Source organism: Manacus vitellinus, unplaced genomic scaffold (assembly GCF_001715985.3).
Source record: "Manacus vitellinus isolate BGI_N305 unplaced genomic scaffold, ASM171598v3 scaffold_47_pilon, whole genome shotgun sequence".
In the NCBI taxonomy this organism is placed as follows: Eukaryota; Metazoa; Chordata; class Aves; order Passeriformes; family Pipridae; genus Manacus; species Manacus vitellinus.
The window spans coordinates 5,510,451-5,532,778 of NW_021940585.1; the positions used below are offsets into that span (position 1 = coordinate 5,510,451).

The 22,328-nt window shown below is 56.8% G+C and overlaps 2 protein-coding genes across 4 annotated transcripts in view; one reads left to right on the forward strand and one right to left on the reverse strand.

The window, feature by feature from the left end:
* ITPR3 (inositol 1,4,5-trisphosphate receptor type 3) overlaps nt 1-17,893 on the forward strand; it is a 31,089-nt gene extending 13,196 nt beyond the window's left edge. For 2 of the 3 annotated variants that reach the window (XM_029962524.1, XM_029962525.1), the window contains exons 20-57: nt 39-186; nt 478-674; nt 770-899; nt 1,141-1,198; nt 1,367-1,532; nt 1,675-1,839; nt 2,034-2,102; nt 2,452-2,577; nt 2,705-2,827; nt 2,996-3,196; nt 3,547-3,798; nt 3,888-4,013; nt 4,310-4,435; nt 4,550-4,670; nt 5,378-5,562; nt 5,688-5,836; nt 5,952-6,060; nt 6,206-6,296; nt 6,532-6,701; nt 7,187-7,361; nt 7,437-7,621; nt 7,956-8,156; nt 8,511-8,621; nt 8,959-9,054; nt 9,272-9,373; nt 9,639-9,725; nt 10,298-10,408; nt 10,870-11,062; nt 11,839-11,964; nt 12,469-12,641; nt 12,732-12,896; nt 13,375-13,561; nt 13,991-14,086; nt 14,645-14,769; nt 15,016-15,181; nt 15,970-16,130; nt 16,609-16,770; nt 17,052-17,893. In XM_029962524.1, the coding sequence (XP_029818384.1) occupies nt 39-186; nt 478-674; nt 770-899; nt 1,141-1,198; nt 1,367-1,532; nt 1,675-1,839; nt 2,034-2,102; nt 2,452-2,577; nt 2,705-2,827; nt 2,996-3,196; nt 3,547-3,798; nt 3,888-4,013; nt 4,310-4,435; nt 4,550-4,670; nt 5,378-5,562; nt 5,688-5,836; nt 5,952-6,060; nt 6,206-6,296; nt 6,532-6,701; nt 7,187-7,361; nt 7,437-7,621; nt 7,956-8,156; nt 8,511-8,621; nt 8,959-9,054; nt 9,272-9,373; nt 9,639-9,725; nt 10,298-10,408; nt 10,870-11,062; nt 11,839-11,964; nt 12,469-12,641; nt 12,732-12,896; nt 13,375-13,561; nt 13,991-14,086; nt 14,645-14,769; nt 15,016-15,181; nt 15,970-16,130; nt 16,609-16,770; nt 17,052-17,120 (5,403 nt within the window). In that variant the 3' untranslated portion in view covers nt 17,121-17,893. Of the gene's footprint in view, nt 1-38; nt 187-477; nt 675-769; nt 900-1,140; nt 1,199-1,366; nt 1,533-1,674; nt 1,840-2,033; nt 2,103-2,451; nt 2,578-2,704; nt 2,828-2,995; nt 3,197-3,546; nt 3,799-3,887; nt 4,014-4,309; nt 4,436-4,549; nt 4,671-5,377; nt 5,563-5,687; nt 5,837-5,951; nt 6,061-6,205; nt 6,297-6,531; nt 6,702-7,186; nt 7,622-7,955; nt 8,157-8,510; nt 8,622-8,958; nt 9,055-9,271; nt 9,374-9,638; nt 9,726-10,297; nt 10,409-10,869; nt 11,063-11,838; nt 11,965-12,468; nt 12,642-12,731; nt 12,897-13,374; nt 13,562-13,990; nt 14,087-14,644; nt 14,770-15,015; nt 15,182-15,969; nt 16,131-16,608; nt 16,771-17,051 lie in introns of all 3 variants that reach the window. The other variant, XM_029962526.1, reaches the window with a different exon arrangement.
* A 1,023-nt stretch (nt 17,894-18,916) lies between these two features.
* On the reverse strand, nt 18,917-21,065 carry LOC103767229 (ubiquinol-cytochrome-c reductase complex assembly factor 2). Its single transcript, XM_018079601.1, has 5 exons — nt 21,047-21,065; nt 20,312-20,397; nt 20,103-20,177; nt 19,763-19,832; nt 18,917-19,095 (listed from the first exon to the last, which is right to left on the reverse strand). Exons 1-5 carry the CDS (start codon nt 21,063-21,065, stop codon nt 19,001-19,003), a joined length of 345 nt encoding a protein of 114 aa, XP_017935090.1. The 3' UTR covers nt 18,917-19,000.
* Nucleotides 21,066-22,328: the final 1,263 nt, after the last annotated feature.

Consider the following 22,328-nt stretch of genomic DNA (forward strand, 5'->3'; position numbering starts at 1 on the left):
GAGGTCTGGAGTTCTGGAGTTGCCTTGTCCTTCCCCAGGTCGTCAGCCTTGCCCACAACCTCATCTACTTCGGGTTCTACAGCTTCAGCGAGCTGCTGCGCCTGACACGGACCCTGCTGGGCATCATCGACTGCGTCCAGAACCCCCAGCTCATGATGCAGGCGGTCTACAACGACGAGGTGACGGGTGAGTCCCTGTCCTTAACCAGGAAGGGCTTTTCCATGGTCTGCCCAGTGCTCTCCAGTTTTGGTTGCAAGAAAACAAGCCACTGGTTTGCTGACAGGGAAGCTGTGGCTGGGTGGGCACTGGCTGTGCACTGTGGGGAGCCCTTGGCCGTGCCAGAGAAACATCCAGTCCCTCCTACTCGTTCTCTGGTGAAATCTACACCATCTTCCAGTCTAAGGGGGTCCTTCCTTGGGCCTCTGCCACCTCCCTCTCCATCCACACTAACTCTGCCTGCTGTGGCTGCCTCTGCAGGGAAGAACGTGCGGAGGTCGATCCAGGGCGTGGGGCAGATGATGACCACCATGGTGCTGAGCAGGAAACAGTCCATCTTCAGCCCTCCAAGCCTTAGTGCTGGGTCAGCCCCAGAGCAAGTGGACAGAGGGAGGAGCATTGAGAACGAGAACATTGTGGTGATGGAGACCAAGCTGAAGATCCTGGAGATCTTGCAGGTTGGAGCCAGTGGGGCTGCGATTTTCTGACACAGAAGGACAGTTGGCATGAAGAGGGCACTCACTTCTGCTTTCTTCTTCCTCGCTGCTCCCAGTTCATCCTGAACGTGCGGCTGGACTACAGGATCTCCTACCTGCTCTCTGTCTTCAAGAAGGAGTTTGTGGAAGTTTACCCCATGCAGGACAGCGCGGCCGATGGGACGGCTCCAGCCTTTGACTCCACAAGTAACTCTCCCACTTTGCTCCTGGTGCACCCCCAGCTCAGCAAACCCACGGGCTGGCAGGACACAGGTGGCAGAGGTGGCAGCTCCCGCAGCCTCTGCTGCCAGCAGGGAGTGTGGGGTGGGATGAGGTGCCTGCCGTGGGTGCTCGGGGCAGGGGCAGGGAGCTGGGTTGGTTCCTGTGGGTTCCTTCCAACACCAGGAAGGTGCTGGGCACCTCTTTCACTGCCTCCCTCTGCCCTCAGCTGCAGCCATGAACCTGGACCGGATCGGCGAGCACGCGGAGGCCATGTTCGGTGTGGGGTGAGTTATCCTAGGGACAGGAGGGCTCTTCTCCTCCTGGCTATCCTGCTGAGGCTGGGAGCTGCAGGTGATGAGGGAGAGGAGGCTCTGAAGGCTGCTGGAGCCCTGGGGGGTGACTGAGCACAGGGGAGCTCCCGCGGGGCTGTAACGCTCCCATCCCGGCTGCAGGAAGTCGAGCAGCATGTTGGAGGTGGATGACGAGGGAGGGAGGATGTTTCTGCGCGTGCTGATCCACCTGACGATGCACGACTACCCCCCGCTCATCTCCGGCTCCCTGCAGCTCCTCTTCAAGCACTTCAGCCAGAGGCAGGAGGTCCTGCACACCTTCAAACAGGTGACCCTGGGGGACGCTGCTCTGGAGCACCCTGAGTGCCCCACGCTTGCCTGTGGGATGGGGCCTGAGAGGGAGGTCTGGGAGAGAGGAGGGGAGTGGGATTTGTACCCCAGACTGGAAACCCCTGGGAATGTCGCTGCAGGTTCAGCTCCTGATCTCAGCCCAGGATGTGGAGAACTACAAGGTGATCAAGTCTGAGCTGGACAAACTCCGCACGATGGTGGAGAAATCGGAGCTCTGGGTGGACAAGAAGGGCAGCAGCAAAGGGGACAGCACGGTGGAGGGGAACAAGAAGGAGAAGAAGGAGGTGAGAGCCCTGAGCAAGACCCTGGGAACTGGGTGGGGAAGCAGTGGGAGGCAGAGGGGGGCTCACCTCAGTCCAACCCCTCACCCCTCTCAGAGGGCCATGCACCCTCTCCCTGGAGGAGGAGGAGGCTCCAGGAGGGTCCTGGGGGTGTGACTGTGCCCAGTGGGAGCCTGGTGCTGTTGTGTCCCTTGCAGCACGGTGCCGACGAGGAGGTCATTGCTCCGGGAGAGAAGAGCAGCGAGAACTATCAGATAGTCAAGGGGGTGAGTGAGACCAAACCCCACCTGCAGGGCTGTTCCTGGGGGCACGGCTGGGTGCACCTGCAGGAAGGGATGGAATCCTGGGGTGATTTTCAAGCTCTTCTGGGGTTCAGGAGAAACGAGTCCAAGCCAGGGCTGTGAGTGAACCTTGCTCTGGGGGGACGGGAGGGGACTGGGGGGGTGACAGGTATGAGGGCTCTGCGTGGGGCTGCAGGGAGGACTTGTGAGGGGGTGCCAGGGAGCACTTGGGTTTATGGAGGAAGCATCTGGACTGCAAGCAAGCCCCAGTGCTGGTGGCCATCCTGAGGGGCCCCACGCTCAGCTCCTCTCCGTGGTGGTCCCTCTGTCCCAGATCCTGGAGCGGCTCAATAAGATGTGCGGGGTCGGGGAGCAGGTCCGCAAGAAGCAGCAGCGGCTGCTCAAGAACATGGACGCCCACAAAGTGATGCTGGACCTGCTGCAGATCCCGTATGAGAAGGTGGGTGGGCAGAAACCCACTGGTCCTGAGTGCCCAGGGACCCCCCTGCGTGGTGGCTGCAGGCGGTGGGGCAGCATCTCCTGCCGCTCTCCATCCTTCCCAGCTCTGGGTCTTTCTCCTTCCTCAGGGAGATGCCAAGATGATGGAGATCCTGAAGTTCACCCACCAGTTCCTGCAGAAGTTTTGTGCTGGCAATCAGGAAAACCAGGCCCTGCTGCACAAACACCTCAACCTGTTCCTGACCCCGGGGGTAAGGAGGGGGCACTGAGGGGCGATCACAGGGAGGAATTCGGTGCCACTCCTGGGGCTGAGAGCGAGGGGTGGAAAAGCCAGGAGGAGACCCTGGAGAGGAAGGGGCAGGGCAGGGGGGGGGCTGTTGCTGCAGCCCCCAGGCCTCACTCTGTGCCCCGGTCCACAGCTGCTGGAGGCAGAGACGATGCAGCACATCTTCCTCAACAACTACCAGCTCTGCTCGGAGATCAACGAGACGGTGCCGCAGCACTTCATCCACTGCGTGGCCACCCACGGCCGCCACGTGCAGTACCTCGACTTCCTGCACACCATCATCAAGGCCGAGGGCAAGTACGTCAAGAAGTGCCAGGACATGATCATGACCGAGGTGAGCACCAGTCCCTGCCAGCGGGGTGGGACCAGGGGCTGTGCCAGGGCATCGCTCTTGGAACCTGCACCATTGGCTTCTTCCTTGAGGAAGAGCTTTCCAGCCATGCTGGCTCCTCCCTGGAGTAAGAAACATCTCCAGGAGCCCAATGCAAGGTCCAAGAGGCAGTTTTGGAGTCCCACGAGCTGTGATTTTTGATTGCACTGCAAATGCCCGGTTTTCCCTGCAGACTCATGTCCCTGTCACCCTTCACTGTCCACTGCTGTCCCCCTGCTGCAGAGGACACCGTTGGCCTTGGAGGTTTCTGACCCTCCTTTTGCAGAGTGGTGACCACTGCCCCTTCCCTGCAGCTCACCAACGCCGGGGACGACGTGGTGGTTTTCTACAACGACAAGGCTTCCCTGGCCACCCTCCTGGAGATGATGACGGCGGCCAGGGACGGGGTGGAGGAGAACAGTCCCCTGATGTACCACATCTCCCTGGTGGACCTGCTGGCTGCCTGTGCCGAGGGCAAGAACGTCTACACGGAGATCAAGTGCACGTCCCTGCTGCCCCTGGAGGACGTGGTGCGGGTGGTGACACACGAGGATTGCATCACGGAGGTACGGGGGGCCCGTCAGGGGGGGATGGTGGCTTTGCACCAGCTGCCTTCTGATGGTGCCCCTGCCCCTGACCCTTCCCCCCCCGGCAGGTGAAGATGGCCTATGTGAACTTCGTCAACCACTGCTACGTGGACACGGAGGTGGAGATGAAGGAGATCTACACCAGCAACCACATCTGGACTCTGTTTGAGAACTTCACCCTGGACATGGCCCAGGTGCACGGGGAGGGTTGGGTGGGAGGGATGCAGCAGCAGTGGCTCGGATGGGGACAGGTTGGTGTCCCCAAGGCTCCCTCAAAGCCACCCGTGGGACGTGGGCACAGTGAGAACTCGTGTAGCTGCTACTGTAGGAGCTGGGGAGTGGTCAGGGCTCTCTGTCACGGATTCAGGAGCTGTGTCACCCACCACATCCTTCAGCTCAGCACAGTCCTGGCAGCACCATGTGCCAGCAGCATCTGGCCAGACATGAGCCCCCTGCCCTGGTGCCATCAGCACCCTCCCTGTGCTCACAGATGTGCAAGAAGCGGGAGAAGCGCCTGCCGGACGCCACGCTGGAGAAGTACGTGCTGACAGTGGTGCTGGACACCATCAACGCCTTCTTCAGCTCCCCCTTCTCGGAGAACAGCACCTCGCTGCAGGTGACAGGGCACTGCACAGGAGGGTGGCTGGGGGAGGAAAACAGCTCCTCCCGCCCCCCAAAACGAGGTTTGGACACCTTGTGCTGACACACACCTGCCTGCTTTCTCCTTCAGACCCACCAGACCATCGTGGTGCAGCTTCTCCAGTCCACCATGAGGCTGCTGGAGTGCCCCTGGCTGCAGCAGCAGCACAAGAGCTCGGTGGAGTCCTGCATCCGCACGCTGGCCATGGTCGGTAAGAGCTGCCCCACAGCCGTGCCCAGTGCCCACGGGACAAGGGACACAGCCACCCTGGGCTGCCTGAGCCCCAGCAGGGAGCAGGAGCCACCATCCCTCCTGCAGGGATGCCCCAGTGAGGGGCTGCTGGCTGGGAACGGGGAGGTTCATCTCCAGGCTGTGCTTTCTCTTGAGCTGCGGCTCAGCACAGCCAGGGTGGTGTGGGGATAACTGGAGCCTGGGCTTGGCTGGGAGCTCCCTGGTGTGTCCCTGCCTGGACACAAAGCCAGCATTTATGGTGGTTTTCCCTGGCCAGGGCTTTGCCCTCAGCGTGCAGCTGCCTGACTCAGGATGAGGGTTGTTAGCACTGAGTCACCGTGGAAAGGATTGCTGGTGGTTGGGCACTGGGTGGGGATTTCCCTTTGGAATTCAGGGCAGGGTGCTTACAACATCTCCATGCTGGGCTTTCCCAACCAAAAAGTGTAGCTGCTGCCTCCTTCCACCCGATGCTGGGCTGGGGGTGCTGGGGGTGATGTTGTGCTGCAGTGGGAGGGATGGGTGGAAACACTCTGGCCCCCACTGGCCTAAAGGAGTTTATTCCTGTGTTTAACCCAAATCTCTGCTGCAAATGAAGTGAATGCTGGTGAAGGGGTGCCTGGCCCCAGGCAGGGTGGTGGGACACAGCTGGGTCGGGGCTGTGCCCAACCCTGGCCCCGTGTCCCACAGCCAAGAGCCGCTCGATCGCGCTGCCCATGGACCTGGACGCCCACGTCAGCTCCCTGCTCAACAGCAGCTCCAGCAGCACCGTACAGAGGAACACCTCCAGCTACAAGACAGCCACACGCACCTTCCCCCGCGTCTCCACCACCCCCAACCAGTGGGACTACAAGAACATCATAGAGAAGCTGCAGGTCAGGGCGGGGAGGGGGTGACGTGGATCAGGTGGCAGGAAGGTGCTGGCATTGCAGGGGCCCTCTGCCATGCCTGTGGCTCCTGGACGTGCTCTGGCCCTGAAGGTGTGTGCTGTGGCTTGTAGGACATCATCACTGCCCTGGAGGATCGTCTGAAGCCGCTGGTGGAGGCCGAGCTGTCCGTGCTGGTGGACGTCCTGCACCGGCCAGAGCTGCTGTTCATGGAGGGGACGGAGGCGTTCCAGCGCTGCGAGAGCGGGGGGTTCCTGTCCAAGTGAGGGCCAGGGGCTGCTGGGAGGGGCTGGGTTGTGCCTGGAGGGTGGTGGGATGGTCCCTTCAGGGGCCCTCTGGTCCCTCCCAGCTGTGTGACAATGGCTTTGCTGTGCCAGGCTGGTGCAGCACACCAAGGACCTCATGGAGACGGAGGAGAAGCTCTGCATCAAGGTGCTGAGGACGCTGCAGCAGATGCTGGTGAAGAGGAACAAGTACGGTGAGAGGGTGAGCATTGTGGGCCCGTGGTGCATCCAACAGCCCCTCTTTCCAGGCTGGCAGCGCCCTGCCATGCACCCAGGGGTGCTCAGCCAGTTCTGCCCTGGCGCTGGGCCTGCCCTGGGACGCTCATGACGTGTGTTTGTCTTGGCAGGGCAACCTGCTGAGGAAAACACTCATGAACAATTACCTGCAGAACAAGAGGTCCAGCTCCAAAGGGGAGATGGGGGATGCTGCTGGGGGAGGTGAGTGCCCCTCTCCTGCTCTCCCCCACCTCTCTGCACTGCTTGCACACATCCAGGTCCTGGCTCCCGATCCATCATGGGGTCGGGCCTGTAGGTAGTTGTTATGACCCCACATCCATGGGAGTAAAGGATCTGGGGAGATGAAAGGATGGACTGAGGTGCCCCAGCAGTGATGTAGCTGTGCTGGTTCTCCTGCACTCCCACACCATCACATCCATCGTGTGCTCCCACACAGGCCAGGACCAGGACTGGTCTGCCATCGCCGCTGTCCAGTGCCGGCTGGACCGGGAAGGGGCCACCAAGTTGGTGGCTGATCTCATCATGAACACCAAGAACGAGAAGATCTTCCAGGAGAGCATCCTGCTGGCCATCCGGCTGCTGGACGGCGGCAACACCGAGATCCAGGTGCTGGGGGGATCGTGCAGCCGGGGTTTGGTGCGGGCAGTGTGAGAGTTCCAGCACAGGGACGGCGTGGGCACAGGCAGGGCTCAGCCCTGGGCGGTGGGTTTGGCCAAAGTACCTCTTGGTTGCCTGTGTTTGTGCCAAAATCTGATGGTTTGAGCTTTCCAGCTTTGTGGCTGGATCTGTGGAGGCAGTGGAAGGGGCAGGTGGTTCCAGGTTATTTCTGGAGTCCTGCTGATGCCCTCTGCCGGGTATTCCTAAAATGGCTCAGGGCTGTGGCTCTTGGACGGGAACTCTGGGGTTATCCCAAATCTTTTTTCACAGGGAAGCTGAAAAATAGTATGTGAAAAACCCAGTGGGGTTCCAGGCAAACCCCAGGTTCTCTCAGACAAGGTCTCGCGTGCTGAGGCTGCCAGCTCAGAGGGGCAGGCAGGGACAGCTTGGACCCCGTGGTGGAGACCTGAACAACTGTCCCTCCCTCCTCCCAGAAATCCTTTTACAACCTCATGACGAGCGACAAGAAGTCTGAGAAGTTCTTCAAGGTTCTGCACGACCGGATGAAGAAGGCGCAGCAGGAGACCAAGTCCACGGTGTCGGTGAACATGAGTGACATCGGGAACAAGCCTCGTGAGGACAAGGACGAGCCGGACCCTGGCCCCAAAGGTACCGTGTGCCCTCGGCAGGGCCGGCACTGGCTCCTCGGGCACCCCGGTGCTGACGGGTGGGATCTCCCCCCAGGACGAGGAGACACCTTCCTGCTGCCCGGCACCCCCACCCGGTACCCCATGGCCGTGGGGTTTCGGAAGGGCCACGACACGGGGGAGCAGGGCCAGAACAACGAGATGGGGGTGACGGTGCTGATCATGGAGCCCATCCTGCGCTTCCTGCAGCTGCTCTGCGAGAACCACAACCGGGACCTGCAGGTTGGCTCTGGGGCTCCCGGGCTCCGGGGGTCAGCTGGGATGGGGCAGGGCTGGGCTCTGCCCCAGTTTGGTCCCAAAAAACCATTGCACCAGTTGCTCTGTGCCTCAGTTTCCTCACCTGCACCATCCCCTGGGGATAATTTGGTGCTGGGGAAGGAACCATTCGTGGCAGGACTGGCTGTGGGACTGAGTGCTGCTCTCCAGGGCTGTAGGTTACAGGGATGGTCCCAGCCCAAATATCCATCAAAATGCAGCTGGAGGGGTGTTGGCAGAGGGATCAGGACTGGTCCCCAAGTGGTGCTATTTGGCCTCATTCCTGGGCTTTGCTCGACAGAACTTCCTGCGGTGCCAGAACAACAAAACCAACTACAACCTGGTGTGTGAGACACTGCAGTTCCTGGACATCATGTGTGGCAGCACCACGGGGGGCTTGGGGCTGCTGGGCCTCTACATCAATGAGTACAACGTGGCCCTCATCACCCAGACCCTGGAGACCCTGACCGAGTACTGCCAGGGGCCCTGCCACGAGAACCAGGTCTGGGGGTCTCTCTGAGGGTCCACTGGGGGGATGTGTGGGAAGGCAGCAGAGGCAGGGACGGGGTTTGGTTTCAGGGTGTGAACAGGAACAGAACGTGAGCAGGGTCACAGGGCTCCTGCCCAGGTCATGAGCTGCTGCTTGGATAGAAAATGTGGGGATGCAAACAGGGGTAAAGGGCTCAGTGGTGTGAACGGTGCCCTTTGCAGGGAGATGGAGCTTTGGGGCTCCTGGGGTGACTGGGCAGAGCCAGGGCTGCAGGCAGGGCAGTGTTTGGGACCGGGGCTGTGCTGGAGGGTGAAGCTGGGAGGACTGGCAGGGTCTGTGCAATAACTCACTGCCTGGCTCCCCCAGAGCTGCATCGTGACCCACGAGTCCAACGGGATCGACATCATCACAGCCCTGATCCTGAACGACATCAGCCCCCTCTGCAAGTACCGCATGGACCTGGTGCTGCAGCTGAAGGTACCCAGAGCCCCGGGCTGGGGTGGTGGGCACACGTGTGTGTGTGTGTGTGTGTGTGTGTGTGTCACTGCACATGTGTGTCACTGCACGTGTGTGTCACTGCATGGACTCGCTGGCAGGGTCACAGGCTGTGCTGTGGGGTGAGGTGCTCACTGCAGAGGGGACCCTGCTCGTGTCAGACCCTCGGGTGTGGGAGCACATGGGCTCGGTGGGACAGGGCTGGTGCTTCTCCACCACACGAGGCTCAGGTGCCTCTGGCACAGGGGGTTCTGCCCACCCCTCAGCCCTGGGCAGTGGCAGGGCACAGCTCCCCTCAGCAAGGGCTTCTCCTCACCAGGACAATGCCTCCAAGCTCCTCTTGGCCCTCATGGAGAGCAGGCACGACAGCGAAAATGCCGAGCGGATCCTCATCAGCCTCCGCCCGCAGGAACTGGTAAGGGAACTGGGAATGCCCCAGCCTGGCCCCACTGAGCCCCCAGCCCTTGGCTGAACTTGTGCCTCAGGTCCTGCTGCATTTTCTGGTTTGCATCTGATACCCATCTCACTTGCTTGGTCCTTCTGCTCCAGCTTCCCTGCCCAATGGCTTTCTCAGAGGAGGAGGCTGAGGCAGGGAGATGGGGAGGACTCACTGCCCCTCTGCTGCCTTGCAGGTGGATGTGATTAAGAAGGCCTATCTGCAGGAGGAGGAGTGTGAGAACGCCGAGGTTTCCCCCCGGGAAGTCGGTCACAACATTTATATCCTGGCACTGCAGGTAGGGAGCTGTGAGAGCAGGGACCTGCAGGCTGGGCTCCTGCTCACAGGCTGCACATTTTCCTCTGTATTTATGTACATCTCCCCCAGCCAGACTGGCCTCCCTGGGGAGGCACGGCTGGGAAATGAGCTTTTGGCTCTGGTAGAAAGCCAGCCGGCCCATTGCTCCCCTGCCACCCCCATCCCCATCCGACCGTGTCCCACTCTCCTTTGGCTGCCAGTGGCCACCCTCCAGCCTGTGCTCACTGTCCACGTCCCTCTTCCAGCTTTCCCGACACAACAAGTCTCTGCAGCAGCTCCTGAAGCCGGTGAAGCGAATCCAGGAGGAAGAGGAGGAGGGCATCTCATCCATGGTATGGAGGGGCCCCGGGGGTGGAGGCAGAGCCCCTCCGAGCCGCCCTGACCAGGGGCTGCAAAGTCTCCCACCCTTACTGAGCCCACCTGGGCTTTGTTGTTTAGGATTTGATGGATTTTGCTGTTCCCCAGGGGGACTAAAGAGAGAAAGACACCTCAGTGTGGGGCTCAGCCACGGGGTGACACAGGCTGGGGGCCCTGGGGGGTCCTGCTGTTACCCACTCTCACCTCTTCCCTTCAGAAAGGAAGGCCTGAGTCTTTTGCTGTTTTTTCTTGCCCGTGTACCTTAGATCCCGACAAGATTCAGCAGGAATATGATTTCCCTGGGGTTTTGTGAGCACTGCTTTGTAATTTGTGGATTAGCAGCACTTGGATGTAATTATTGCAGGGAATCAAATGTCTGTCACCGCGGGGAGCCCTCACACCCCTTTAGGAAGCTTTAATTCGTTTGCTTTGCCTGGGAACCTCATCAGCTGTGGAGATGTTGAGGCGCGTTGTCGGAGCAGTTGGAGCTGGCTCCCGGCTGCAGCCACACTCATCCTCTCCCTGTCCTTCCCCTCTCCCCACCCAGCTCAGCCTCAACAACAAGCAGCTGTCGCAGATGCTGAAGTCCACGGCCCCGGTGCAGGAGGAGGAGGAGGATCCGCTGGCATATTATGAGAAACACACGTCCCAGATCGAGGCAAGACCTCTTGGCTCTTGGGTTTCCAGCCTGCCCACGATCCATGAATCCCACGAGGCTCCAGGCACCTCATGCCCTGTTATTTTGCACCAGGAGCCTCCCCCCCTTCCCGTCCCTGTGCTGGCAGGAGCATTAGCAGAGCCCATGGAGCTGAGGGATGAGCTGCCTCCCAGACCCTTCCCTTCTCTCCCAGCAGCAGTGGGATGCAGCTGATCCAGCAGCCCCATCCTCGTCCTTGGCACGGATCCCCTTGCAGATGGGCTGCTGTGCTCCCAGCTCTCCTCAGCACAGCCAGGGCTGCCTCTGCCTGGGGCAATTCAGAGGCTTCTAGACCAGTGCCCAGTGATGTCTGGGTCCTGGGGAGGGGAGGCAGGAGGGGAAGGCACAGCCTCCTTCCAGGAGGGAGGAAACTGCAGCAGGGTAGGGCAGGATCTGATGGCTCCCTGCCCTGCTTCCCGCAGATCGTGCGCCTGGACCGAAGCATGGAGCAGATCATCTTCCCGGTGCCTGGAATCTGTGAGTTCCTCACCAAGGAGACCAAGTACCGGCTGTTCACCACCACGGAGCAGGACGAGCAGGGCAGCAAAGTCAGCGACTTCTTCGACCAGTCCTCCTTCCTCCACAACGAGATGGAGTGGCAGAAGAAGCTGCGCAGTAAGAGCCGGGCAGACCTTCCCCTGGCCCCTGTGGGATATTGGGGGGGCATTCCTGCTGGGAAAGGGCTGCAAACCTGGCAGCAGCCTGGAAATGGCATCCCCAGGCTCCCCTTGCTCTGTAGAGCCCCAGTGTGCAGGGAGTGCAGTTAAAGACCCCAGGGATGTGAATCCTCCATGCCTGTTGGTGCAGTTCCTCGTGTCTGAGATGCAGCTTACAGCACATTCCCCGGGATTCCCCCTGAGGTGTTTTCCCTGGAAAGCCCTCTCTCCACCTGTTTTCGGTTGCCTTTTCCTAAGCCAGGATCTAGTAGCTGCATTTGGGAAATAAATCCTATTTCTCTGCACCCTGCAGAGCTGCTCAGGGGCTTTCAGGCTGCATCAGGGTGGAAGTCCTGGCTGTAAATCCCAGGAGCTGGGCAGGGAGTCACACTATGGATACTGGGAGGCAGCCAAGGGGTAGGGGACAGCTCTGAAGGAGGACAGAGCAGACCTGATTCCAGGGTGTCAGAGCAGGCCAGAGAGCTGGGAAACCAAGAAATGTGAACGGAGCCATTTAGAAGGTGCAGTCCTGTTCCAGCAGATGGGGAGGGATGTCTTCAGAGTATTTTATGAACGTTTGGAAGGGGTGGGAGGCTGGGTCACTCCAGGGCCACCAGCTGCCCTGAGTTGAGCCCATCAGGGGCCCAGGAGGACCCAGGGGGTCTGGGAGGACTCAGCCTCCCCAGCTGGCCCGAGGCTGGCTGAGCTTTGTGTGTCTGCCTCCTCTCCCCCCAGGCATGCCGCTGATGTACTGGTTCTCCCGCAGAATGACGCTCTGGGGAAGCATTTCCTTCAACCTGGCTGTCTTCATCAACATCATCATTGCTTTCTTCTACCCCTACGTGGAAGCCACTTCCATGGGTAAGTGCCCCAGCACCTGCTGCTCCTCAGGGTCGAAGGGAAAGGGATCCTCATATGCAGGAAAACTGGTCCCCATGTCCTTGTACTGCCCTTATCCTTGATCTCCTTTGGGCCCCTAAAGCTCCAAGTCTTTCCTGCTGGGCAAAGGAAGGGATTGAGTCAGGATTTCAGTTTCCAGCCCTCCCACTGCTTCCTTCTTAGGGAAATCTCTCTTCTTCCTGGGCTGCACTTTCCCTTTTTGTAAAATGTGGGAAACAGTGATGGCATTCATTCCTGTTGTCAGGCAAAGCCTCCATCATCTGCAGTGAGATCTTGGATAAAAGATGTTAGAAAGTGTATCAGTAAGAACCATCTGGATCAATACAAGCCTTTGCAGTCCAGCAGCATCTCTCTCTCTGATAACGAGCTCGTTAGTGCTCCTGCACGGCCCGGCAGCAGCAGTGCCCGAGTGGCAGCTGCATTTCACCCCCTGCCCTTTAACATCCACGGCTCTCCCCTTCCCAGGAGTGCTGGATTCCCCGCTGATCTCCCTGCTCTTCTGGATCCTGATCTGCTTCTCCATCATGGCCCTGTTCACCAGGCGCTACGGGGTCCGCCCGCTGCTCGTGGCCCTCATCCTGCGCTCCATCTACTACCTGGGCATCGGGCTCACCCTCAACATCCTGGGGGCCCTCAACGTGAGTCCTGCAGGGCTGGGGGCACCGGGGGCTGCTCCCCACCCCCGGAGTGCAGCACACCCCACTCCCCCTGTCTCTGGCTGTCCCCAGCTGACCAACAAGATCGTGTTCGTGGTGAGCTTCGTGGGCAACCGAGGGACCTTCATCCGTGGGTACAAGGCCATGATCATGGATGTGGAATTCCTGTACCACGTCGGCTACATCGTGACGAGCGTCCTGGGACTCTTCGTGCACGAGCTCTTCTACAGCATCCTGGTACACTGAATGCAGGTGTTTGGGGCACAGGTGGCACCTGAGAAGCCGGAAGGTTCCTGTGACACCTTCCAGGGGCCAATTGATAGCAGGGAGAACAATTCCCTGAGCTCTGATCTTTGCGTGGGCTGATCTTTCTGCTTCCCGACAGTATCTATTGCTGTCTCTCTCCTGGTCCTCTGCTGTATCTCTCCTTCTAATCTCTGCTGTGTACTTTATCTGGGTCAGCTGGGAGACAACGTGAGCTGGAGAGGGCAGAGCCAGGGTGAATGTGGCCTATTCTTGGCTCTCCTGCTGTGCATAAGTCACTTCATTCTTCTCTGCTTCCCTTCCGTAAGCCGGGAAACTTAAAGGCTTTGTGCGAAAGTTAGTCAAGGTCTGCTGAGTGATCCAAGATCTCAGGATAAAAGGGGATATAGATAGGCCAGGCATTATCAGGAAAAGCACCCTGCAGCATTTCTTTGCTCCTGGGTCCTTTCAGCTGTTTGACTTGATCTACCGTGAGGAGACCCTGTTTAATGTCATCAAAAGCGTGACGCGGAACGGCCGCTCCATCCTGCTGACAGCCCTGCTGGCCCTCATCCTCGTCTACCTCTTCTCCATCGTGGGCTTCCTGTTCCTGAAGGATGACTTCATCCTAGAGGTGGATCGTCTGCCCGACAGCAAAGGTTGGTCAGCCCTGGCCCTGCTCGGGACCGGGCAGAGCGTGGGATGTTGGGCCCCTGCTCCCCCCCTGCAGGAACACACACCCCCCTCTCTCTGTGTGCACTGGGGGCCTTGGAAACTGGGAGCACTGGTTTGGGGGTCACACAGAAGGCACCTGCCTGTGCTGACACAGAGACCCCGTGCTGCAGAGAGCGGGGTGTGGGGTTAGTGGTGGCAGAGAAGGGGGCACAGAGCTGCAGATGAAGGGTCAGCGCTGTGGAGTCTCGCTGAACCCTGAGCAAAAGATTCAAAGCCTAGAAAAATCTAGGAGAATATGAAGCAATGTTTTTCCAAGAGGCTTGGAATCAACTTGGAAGCAGTGGAGAAGTGCTGAGGAGCTTTGCCGAGGAGAGTGGATGCTCTGACAGGGCTGTGGTCTCTGTTCCTTGCAGATGATCCCTTGGGGATGCAAAGGAACATGGAGACCTTCATGGAGTCGTGCAGCAGTGACAAAATCAGCTGCTCTACTGCGCCCACTGCCTTGGAAGGTAAGAGAGCTCCTTAGGAAGGCTGACTCTTTGTGGCAGAGTAGGTTTGCCTGCCAGCCAGCTGGGAAAAATCCCAGCTTTTCCAAGATGGAAACAAGCAGCCCATATTCTGGCACATGCTAGGCAAGAGGCCTGTGAATTTTGCACTGACCCTGGCATAAAAAATGTCGAAGTAGACTCAATTAGTCATAAAGGAAGCTGAGCTCCAGGAGCACTCGGCCAAACGCCTGCAGGGCGAGGAGCTGCTGGGGGAGCTGCTGGGATGGGGCTGGGACACCCACAGTGGCACGGGGTTGGGACACCCACAGTGGCACGGGGCTGGGACACCCACAGTGGCACCTGGTTGGGACACCCACAGTGGCACGGGGTTGGGACACCCACAGTGGCACGGGGTTGGGACACCCACAGTGGCACCTGGTTGGGACACCCACAGTGGCACGGGGCTGGGACACCCACAGTGGCACCAGCTCCTGCACCGCTGCAGCCACAGCCACCCCCGGGAGGGTCTGGAGCTGCAGCCCTGCCTGTGCCCTGAGCTTGGCCCCGGTCCCCCTGCAGCCCCTGACCCCGAGCAGTGGGAGCGTGCCTGTGACACGCTGCTCATGTGCATCGTCACCGTGCTCAACCACGGGCTGCGCAACGGCGGCGGCGTCGGGGACATCCTGCGCAAACCCTCCAAGGACGTGAGTGGGGGGCACCCGGGACCTTCCTGCTGCTCAGTCCTGCTGCACTCACTGCTGTGCCACTGCCCTGCCTGCCTGGGACACAGCCAGCTCTGTCCCCCGGGTTCCCCTCCAGCGCTTCCCTCCTCCCCTCCCAACCCCAGCTCTGCCCCCTCAGCTCTGCCCTCAGCCCTGGCCGTGCAGTGGGGCAGCCTGGCTGCAGCAGAGCTGGGCAAGACACCCAGTTCTCCCTCTCATCTGTTACAGGAGTCCCTGTTTCCTGCTCGGGTTGTCTACGACCTCCTCTTCTTCTTCATTGTCATCATCATCGTCCTTAACCTCATCTTTGGGGTCATTATTGACACCTTTGCTGATCTGAGGAGTGAGAAACAGAAGAAGGAAGAGATCCTGAAGACCACCTGTTTCATCTGTGGTGAGCATTGGAATTGCCCCAAAGTTCTTCCTCCCCTCCAAGATTGGGGGAAGGAAAAGAATTTCAGCTGGTTTCTGTTTTTTATTTATTACTGCAAAACTTAAATCTGTTCAGTGAGGGGTCAGTGCACTGTGAGGATCTTACCAAGGACACAACTGAAAGGAAAATGCTCTATGTTGTTCCTCATCCTGTTAATGAGGTGTTAAACTAAAACCAGATTGTCCATCTCATTCCTGAGACTATCCCTTAGTCAGTGGGGAAAAAAAGCAGCATATTACTAAAGAAATAAAATACAGAAAATGTTCTGTAATCCTTTCAGTCAGCAGAAGGAATCAAAAAAAAAAAAAAAGAAAACCCTAGTAAGTCTCAGTGCTTTTTTTTTAAAGATCCTCTGGGTGCATTTCATGCACATAGGTACCTGGGCAGAGGCACAGCCAGCAGGACTTTAAATAGAAGCCTCTTGAACAGTGATTAATGCCAGGTTGGACAAGACTTGGAACAACCTGGTCTAGTGGAAGGTGTCCTTGCCCATGGCAGGGGGTGGAACTGGGTGAGCTTTAAGGTCCCTTCCAACCCAAACCATTCTGTTATTCTGTCATTCCCCCCTGGTCTGTAGGTTTGTAGGTTTGTTGTGTGCCAAATGCCAACTAATTATTAAAAGCACTTGAAGGGCAGCCCTGGGAGAGGATGGTGTTTTCTGTACATCCTTTCACACTGCTGCTCAGCTCTGACCTTCTCCCCTCCCCTTCTCCTCCCTCCCCATCTCCAACCTCCACTGCCTTTCCCAGGCCTGGAACGGGACAAGTTTGACAACAAGACCGTGTCCTTTGAGGAGCACATTAAATACGAGCACAACATGTGGAACTACCTGTACTTCATCGTGCTGGTGCGGGTGAAGAACAAGACGGACTACACGGGGCCCGAGAGCTACGTGGCACAGATGATAAAGGTACAGGGCCCCTGGGGCCATCCCAGCCTGCCTGCCCTGGGGATGCTGAGAGCAGGGGGCTGGCCAAAGAAAAACAGCTCTCAGAACTCCCTTTGGAAAATATTCAGTAATGCAGAAGTGCCTTAGTTCGTCCTTAGCTGTTTATTTCCACTTTGCCATCCCAGCCAGCACCACCAGTGTCTGTTTGGCGGTTTGGGCCGTGAGTTTAAGGGTTGAACCAGGCAGGAGGGAGTGTGGCTTCAAGGGGGTTTCAAGGCAAGAGAGGGAAAGGAAATTGAGGAAAGAAAAACTTCTGCACTTGAGCCCAGAAGGCTGCACAAAACAAACGAGAAACAGACAGTTTGTGGAAAATGTGCAACAATGTTTGCAAAGAGAATTTTTTAATCCCTAAGCACGGGCTGCCTGTGAGACCCACACAGGTCTCCTTCCTCCTCTTCTCCCCACCTCCAACTCCCCCTCCCCGTGGTTGCCTTTCCAGAACAAGAACCTGGACTGGTTCCCCCGGATGCGAGCCATGTCCCTGGTCAGCAATGAAGGGGAAGGGGAACAGAACGAGATCCGGAACCTGCAGGACAAGCTGAACACCACCATGAAGTTGGTGTCCCACCTCACCTCCCAGCTGAACGAGCTCAAGGAACAGGTCTGGACACTGTTGAAAGGGGAACCCCTGTCCTCCCCAGAACAGACACCAAGGGCAGGGAGGGGGAGGCAGAACCCGCCCGAGGCAGTACAAGCACAGTACAAACCAAGGGCTCCCGCAGCTCCTTTTTGGGGGAATTGGGGACACCTGGGACACGTGTTTTTTGATAGTGCCACTCGGAGGGTTTTCTGGCAGAGGCTCAAAGCAGCACAGACTCAGGGGGAGTGCGTGAGAGCAGCAGGGCCTGGTTCCTGCCTCACCCTGCCCCTGTTTGCCTGCAGATGACGGAGCAGCGGAAGCGCAGGCAGAGGATGGGGTTTGTGGATGTCCAGAACACCATGAACCACTGACGGCGTCACCGTCACCCGCCGAGGGACTGCACCTGTGTGCCAGCCCAGGAGGCTGCTGCTCCCTGGCTTCCAGGCACGGATGGCACTGTCTGGGGACGACAGCCCACATGGAAAGGGCTCCCCAGGCAGCATCTCCCCTAGAGCGCTTGTAAGCAATTCCAGGACCAGGGACTGGCCGGATTCCTCCCCACACCTGGGCCCAGGTGTTACTCTACCGCCCTTGTAGGAAGATAAATCATACAGGACTTTTATTCCTCATTGCAATAACTCTTTATTTTGCAAATGTGGAGGGTTGTATCTTTATCTCCATGTGCTCCATCCCCTCGGGTGTGGGGGAAGTAGCTGTAGGGCTGCAATATTTAACTTATTCCGAGTGGCACTAGTCCCTGTGGATCTTTGCAAACCAGCCATGGTATCTGCTGGGCCTGCTCCACGCTGATCCCCCTCCACTTAAAGAATTCTGTTCATCTTGTGGTGCAGTAAAGAGGAGCTGAACTCGAGGAGGTGGATTTAATTTAATTAACTCACCAGATGAGGAGCTGAGCTTGTCCTAGTGTGAACTAGTCTTTTGCCTTCTGTGGACCAAGAGTCTTTGGGCAGCAGTAGTAGGAGCCTGCAGGTTTACAGGAGTTCACTGTGAAGGGGTGTCCTGTGTTTTAGTTTCATCTCTGGTGTCATGTTTTACTTTTTTTTAGTTGTTATTGTTGTTACTTAAGAACTGAAGTGTAAATTGCCTTAACTAAATTAAATACAAAATCACGTTATAATAAAAACTTAAACGTGGTAAAGAAGGTTCCCTTCCTGTGCCCTTTGGTGTGTGATGGGGCTGTTAAATAGAACCACAGAACAACCCCAGGCCCTGAAGCCAAAAAAGGGCTGCCACCCAAGGTGCTCCACAGCCCCCTGCTCTCAGCTCTGGGTGTCACACGATGCTCCAGTCTGATGCCAAATACTGCCATGAAGAACCACCATGAGCAGCAGCCTTGGTTCCTGAAGCTTTGGACTAGAGCCTGCTGCAGTTCCAAATTCTTGCACTACTTGCCAGGAAAAAACTGTTGAAACTCATAAAAAGCAGCAGCTGTTGGTGCTGTGGAGCCCTGGCACAGCTCTGCTCCAGACACTCATCCTTCCCAAGCCAACCCCAGCCCCAATCCCAAGAACAGACACTGATGCAACCATAAAAGCTCTAAAAAGGAATAAAAAAGGCCATAACAGTGAAGTTGCATAGCACTTGAAATGTGTTTATGGCCCTATATACCAGCATGTCATTAAATCCTGCCTTTACCCCCCAGCTCTGCAATAACCACCCAGAGCCCTCCTCATGCTGAGGGGGATCTGCACAGAGCCAGCTCGACCAGCAGCACTGCAGCATCTGACTGGAAGCTCCATTAAACTCTCACAGTGCTCCACTGTCACCATGGCAAAGTCACCCTCAGTCCTCTCCTTGTCTTCTCCAAAGGAAAATAACTGCGATGATTAAAGTTCTCCCTCCCTCCCTTGCACTGTTCCCTGTGCTAACACACACAAACACGAGCACAGAGAGGTTTTCACATCATCCCTCTCCTCTTTACAAGCACATTTACAGCTGACACAGCTTTAAATGCTCCGTGCAGCTCCTGGCTGTTCCATTTTTTAATACAAAGGCCCAGGTCTGACACCACAAAGTTCTCTCCTTACATTGCTCCAACAAGGCTTCAGCACGGATGAGTTAAGCTCTGTCCTAGATTTTCAGGGGAAAAAAAGAGGCACTAAACATGAAGGATATACAGGGCAGGGCTGAACAAAAATGCTGCTGCTAAGAGGAATAAATGGTTTTATTCATCATGGCAACACACAGAGCTTCAGGGATATGTACAGTGGAGAAGCTGAGAGCTGGGCCCTCACTTCGAGTCCTCTTCGGGTTTCTTGGCAGAAAACTTTTCCCGCAGTCTCCTCCACGTCCCTTTTTTCATGTCTTCCATCTGTTTCAGAATGTCTGCAAAGGGAGAAGGAAGGGAGGGGGCAGAGGAAGATAAGCAGAAAAGCAGAGGAATGAAACCCTCTTAAAACAGCTCTGCCTTCCATAGATTTTTCCTTTTCTGACTTTTCATCTTAACGAATTTCCATTCCAGGCCCGAGGCGAGGTTGGTTTCCCTTCCAATCAATGCAGGGAGTCTCTTATCACCAACAACTGATATTCACTTTCCACGCACTGCAATCAAAGTTAGCAACTGGAGCAGAACAAAACTGCTCTGGCTTCCAGCTCTGCACTTCACAAAGGATGTGACTGAGAGCATTTCTGCACAGGCTCCCTCCCAAGGTCCAACACAAAAGAAACACTGAAGGGAATTGGGAGATGGTGAAACAGAAGCTGAGCTCCATGTTGGAATGACAGGGCAAACATGGTTCTTTCACACAGTTCCTGCTGTCTGACCCCAAAGAGCCCTTGGAAAGACTTTGCTGTTCCTGCCAGTGCAAAATCCAATCGACTCTTCACCTCAATAGAATAATTAGTTACTCCTGTATTGAATTACTCCTCCATTGCTTCTGAACTTACTCCTCCTCAAACACCCCGGGGTGTTTAAAAGATGCCACGAGCACCACAAAGATCAGAATGTTCCCTTCCTCCTGCACTGCCCTCCCAGCCCAAGCACAGCCAGTACCTGTTGCCAGGATCATCCTGCAATCCTCCACTGTCACCCCTGTGAAGGTTGTGTCTTTCAGCCGTGGATACTTCCCAGGTGAGCAAGAGGAGAGAGGCATGAACATGTTACTTGTGGTGCACGTGCATTTGGCACAGCCTGAGCTTGTTTTTAGTCCAGGAATTCTGTTTATCCACCCAACTACTGCCCTGCTCCCACCCCACAGAGCCCTGCCCTCAGTGAGCACAGGCACCAGGCACTGCAGCATCCACTGCCCATGTGTCCCTGGGACATTCCCAGGAACCCTGCCACTCCCAGGACTCCCCCCAAAGGAGGGGTGATGGCCAGTGCCAGAGCTCACCTTGTTTTTGTAGTAGTTGGTGTGGATCCTGACCAAGCTCTCGTACATTTGGTCGCAGGCCTCGGGGTCAGCGATCTGCAGGGACACGAGTGTCACACAGGTTATTTTACACCTCCACAGCAAAACCCCCCTTGTTTTCCACGGCCTGGGACAATGGCAGTGAAGGAGCAGCTCAGCAGACTTCCAGTGCACTGCTGGATGCTGGATACCTGCTGTCCTGCTCCAGGTCTTTCCCTTCCACTTCCCACCAGCTTGGCCTGCAAGAATAACCACACGTGGGATTTCCAGAACAGACCTTAAACTCTGCACCAGCTAAATGTGACAGATCAGTGTGAACACACAGTTAGAGAACACTGTGCTCAGCTTTCTTCTCATGTTTCCTGGCTGGTGCTGTGAAACCTGTGGCCCTCCCTGCTCCGAGGCCACTTCTGTCACCTGTTCCATTGTAAGGAACCAGCCAGGACAAGGTGGAAGTCAGAAACTCCCTGTGCAGGCTAAAAATAGCCTATAATTGATTAAGGAAAGCAGTACAAACGACACATAACAGCTTGGGAAGGGTAACTGGATTTCTATTTCAGACCAGGCTAATCCCCAGCCTGTGCCAGGTGTCCCAAAGGGATGCTCCTGCCTGGCACAGCCCCTGCCCAGCAGTGTGGATGGCTGCTTTTCTATTTCACAATGGTGGGGGATTTTTTCCTCTTCTAGAATGGGGCCAACTTGTCCAGAACTCTGCATTGCTGCTCCACGACAACAAACCTGAATGATTAAAACAGGTAAGGAACACAAATAACACCAACAGAAACTTGTCAGGATGAAATGGCCTGGCTCCTCCTGGGACACGGGCACAGGGGCAGCACACAGAGGGTGATGCAAAGTAGGAAAAGTAAGGAAAAACTTTCCTTGTCCAGCAGGAGAGCCCACATCCCACTGCAGGTGATCCTCACCTGTGTCCTGCAGCCCCATCCCAAACAGCCCTGGCTCAGGCACCAGCAGTGACAGCACAAATAGTGATTAAGAGGGTGGCCCAAAGAGCATCCCACCCCCAGCAAATCTTACTGCACATGATTAAAAGAGGCATTAGATTGCTAAAGAGGCCCTTCTGGCTCTAGCTCCTCTCGTCACACATTCCCCTCACTGTATTCAGCCTCTCTACACACAAACTGCCACCAGACATAATTCACATTTCCAGGATGAGTGGCAGCTTGGGGATCTTGGAGCCAACTGGTGCAGCACATCCAGCTGTCCTGAGCATATGGAAAAGCAATAAACTCTTCCCAAAATGTCTTTTACAGACTATTCTGGTCACCAATACAGGATTAGGAGCTTATAATGGTCCCTTGAAGTCGAAAACGCCATCTCTGGAACAATGTTTTTATGCTAAGAAAGGGCACATTTACATTCTGCAGCAACACCTCCACACCTGGGGAGGTCTGCAGCCAAGTCAGGCATCAGATTCCCTAATTTATTTCAGCAGCAAAGCCTAAACTCCGACAGAATTACAGCTGGAGGTGGAATTCAATTGTACAGCCACTGCACTCCATCAGTGTCAGGCAGTGCTGCAGCTCCCTCTGCCCACCCTGCAGCACCCCAGCGTGGGGGCAAGGAAATCACACCAATTAACTGCATCCCTGCAGGCCACTGACAATTCCCAGAGCTTTGTGCCCCACGCCCATAACCACGGGGATGGGGTTCTCCAAAGGATGTGGTGCAAAGGGTGCAAGAACTGGGTACAAACCAGGGGGGCTGGGTACAAATCACTGTCCTGGGTACAAACCACTGTCCTGGGCACAAACTAGAGATCCTGGGTACAAACCACTGTCCTGGGTACAAACCACTGTCCTGAGTACAAACTAGAGATCCTGGATACAAACCATTGTCCTGGGTACAAAACACTGTCCTGGGTACAAAACACTGTCCTGGGTACAAACTAGAGATCCTGGGTACAAACCAGAGATCCTGGGTACAAACCACTGTCCCGGGTACAAACCACTGTCCCGGGTACAAACCACTGTCCCGGGTACAAACCATTGTCTTGGGTACAAACCACTGTCCCGGGTACAAACCACTGTCCCGGGTACAGCCCGGTGGAGGAACAGGGGATGTGGCTGATTGGGGTCTGTGCTTCCAAGGCTTCTGAGCGCTCACACAACCCCCTGCCCTGCTCTGTGCTGTCCCTGGAGGGGCTGGATGGACTCCACGCTCCCTGAGGGTCCCTCCCAGCCCAGG

What these genes read in the sequence shown, in the direction of transcription:
- LOC103767229 (XM_018079601.1), bottom strand. An exon ending in GACCTGGAGCAGGACAGCAG is followed by an intron (nt 20,178 to 20,311) that starts GTATCCAGCATC and finishes GTGTCCCTGCAG; the next exon opens with ATCGCTGACCCCGAGGCCTG. An exon ending in CCAACTACTACAAAAACAAG is followed by an intron (nt 19,833 to 20,102) that starts GTGAGCTCTGGC and finishes TCACCTGGGAAG; the next exon opens with TATCCACGGCTGAAAGACAC.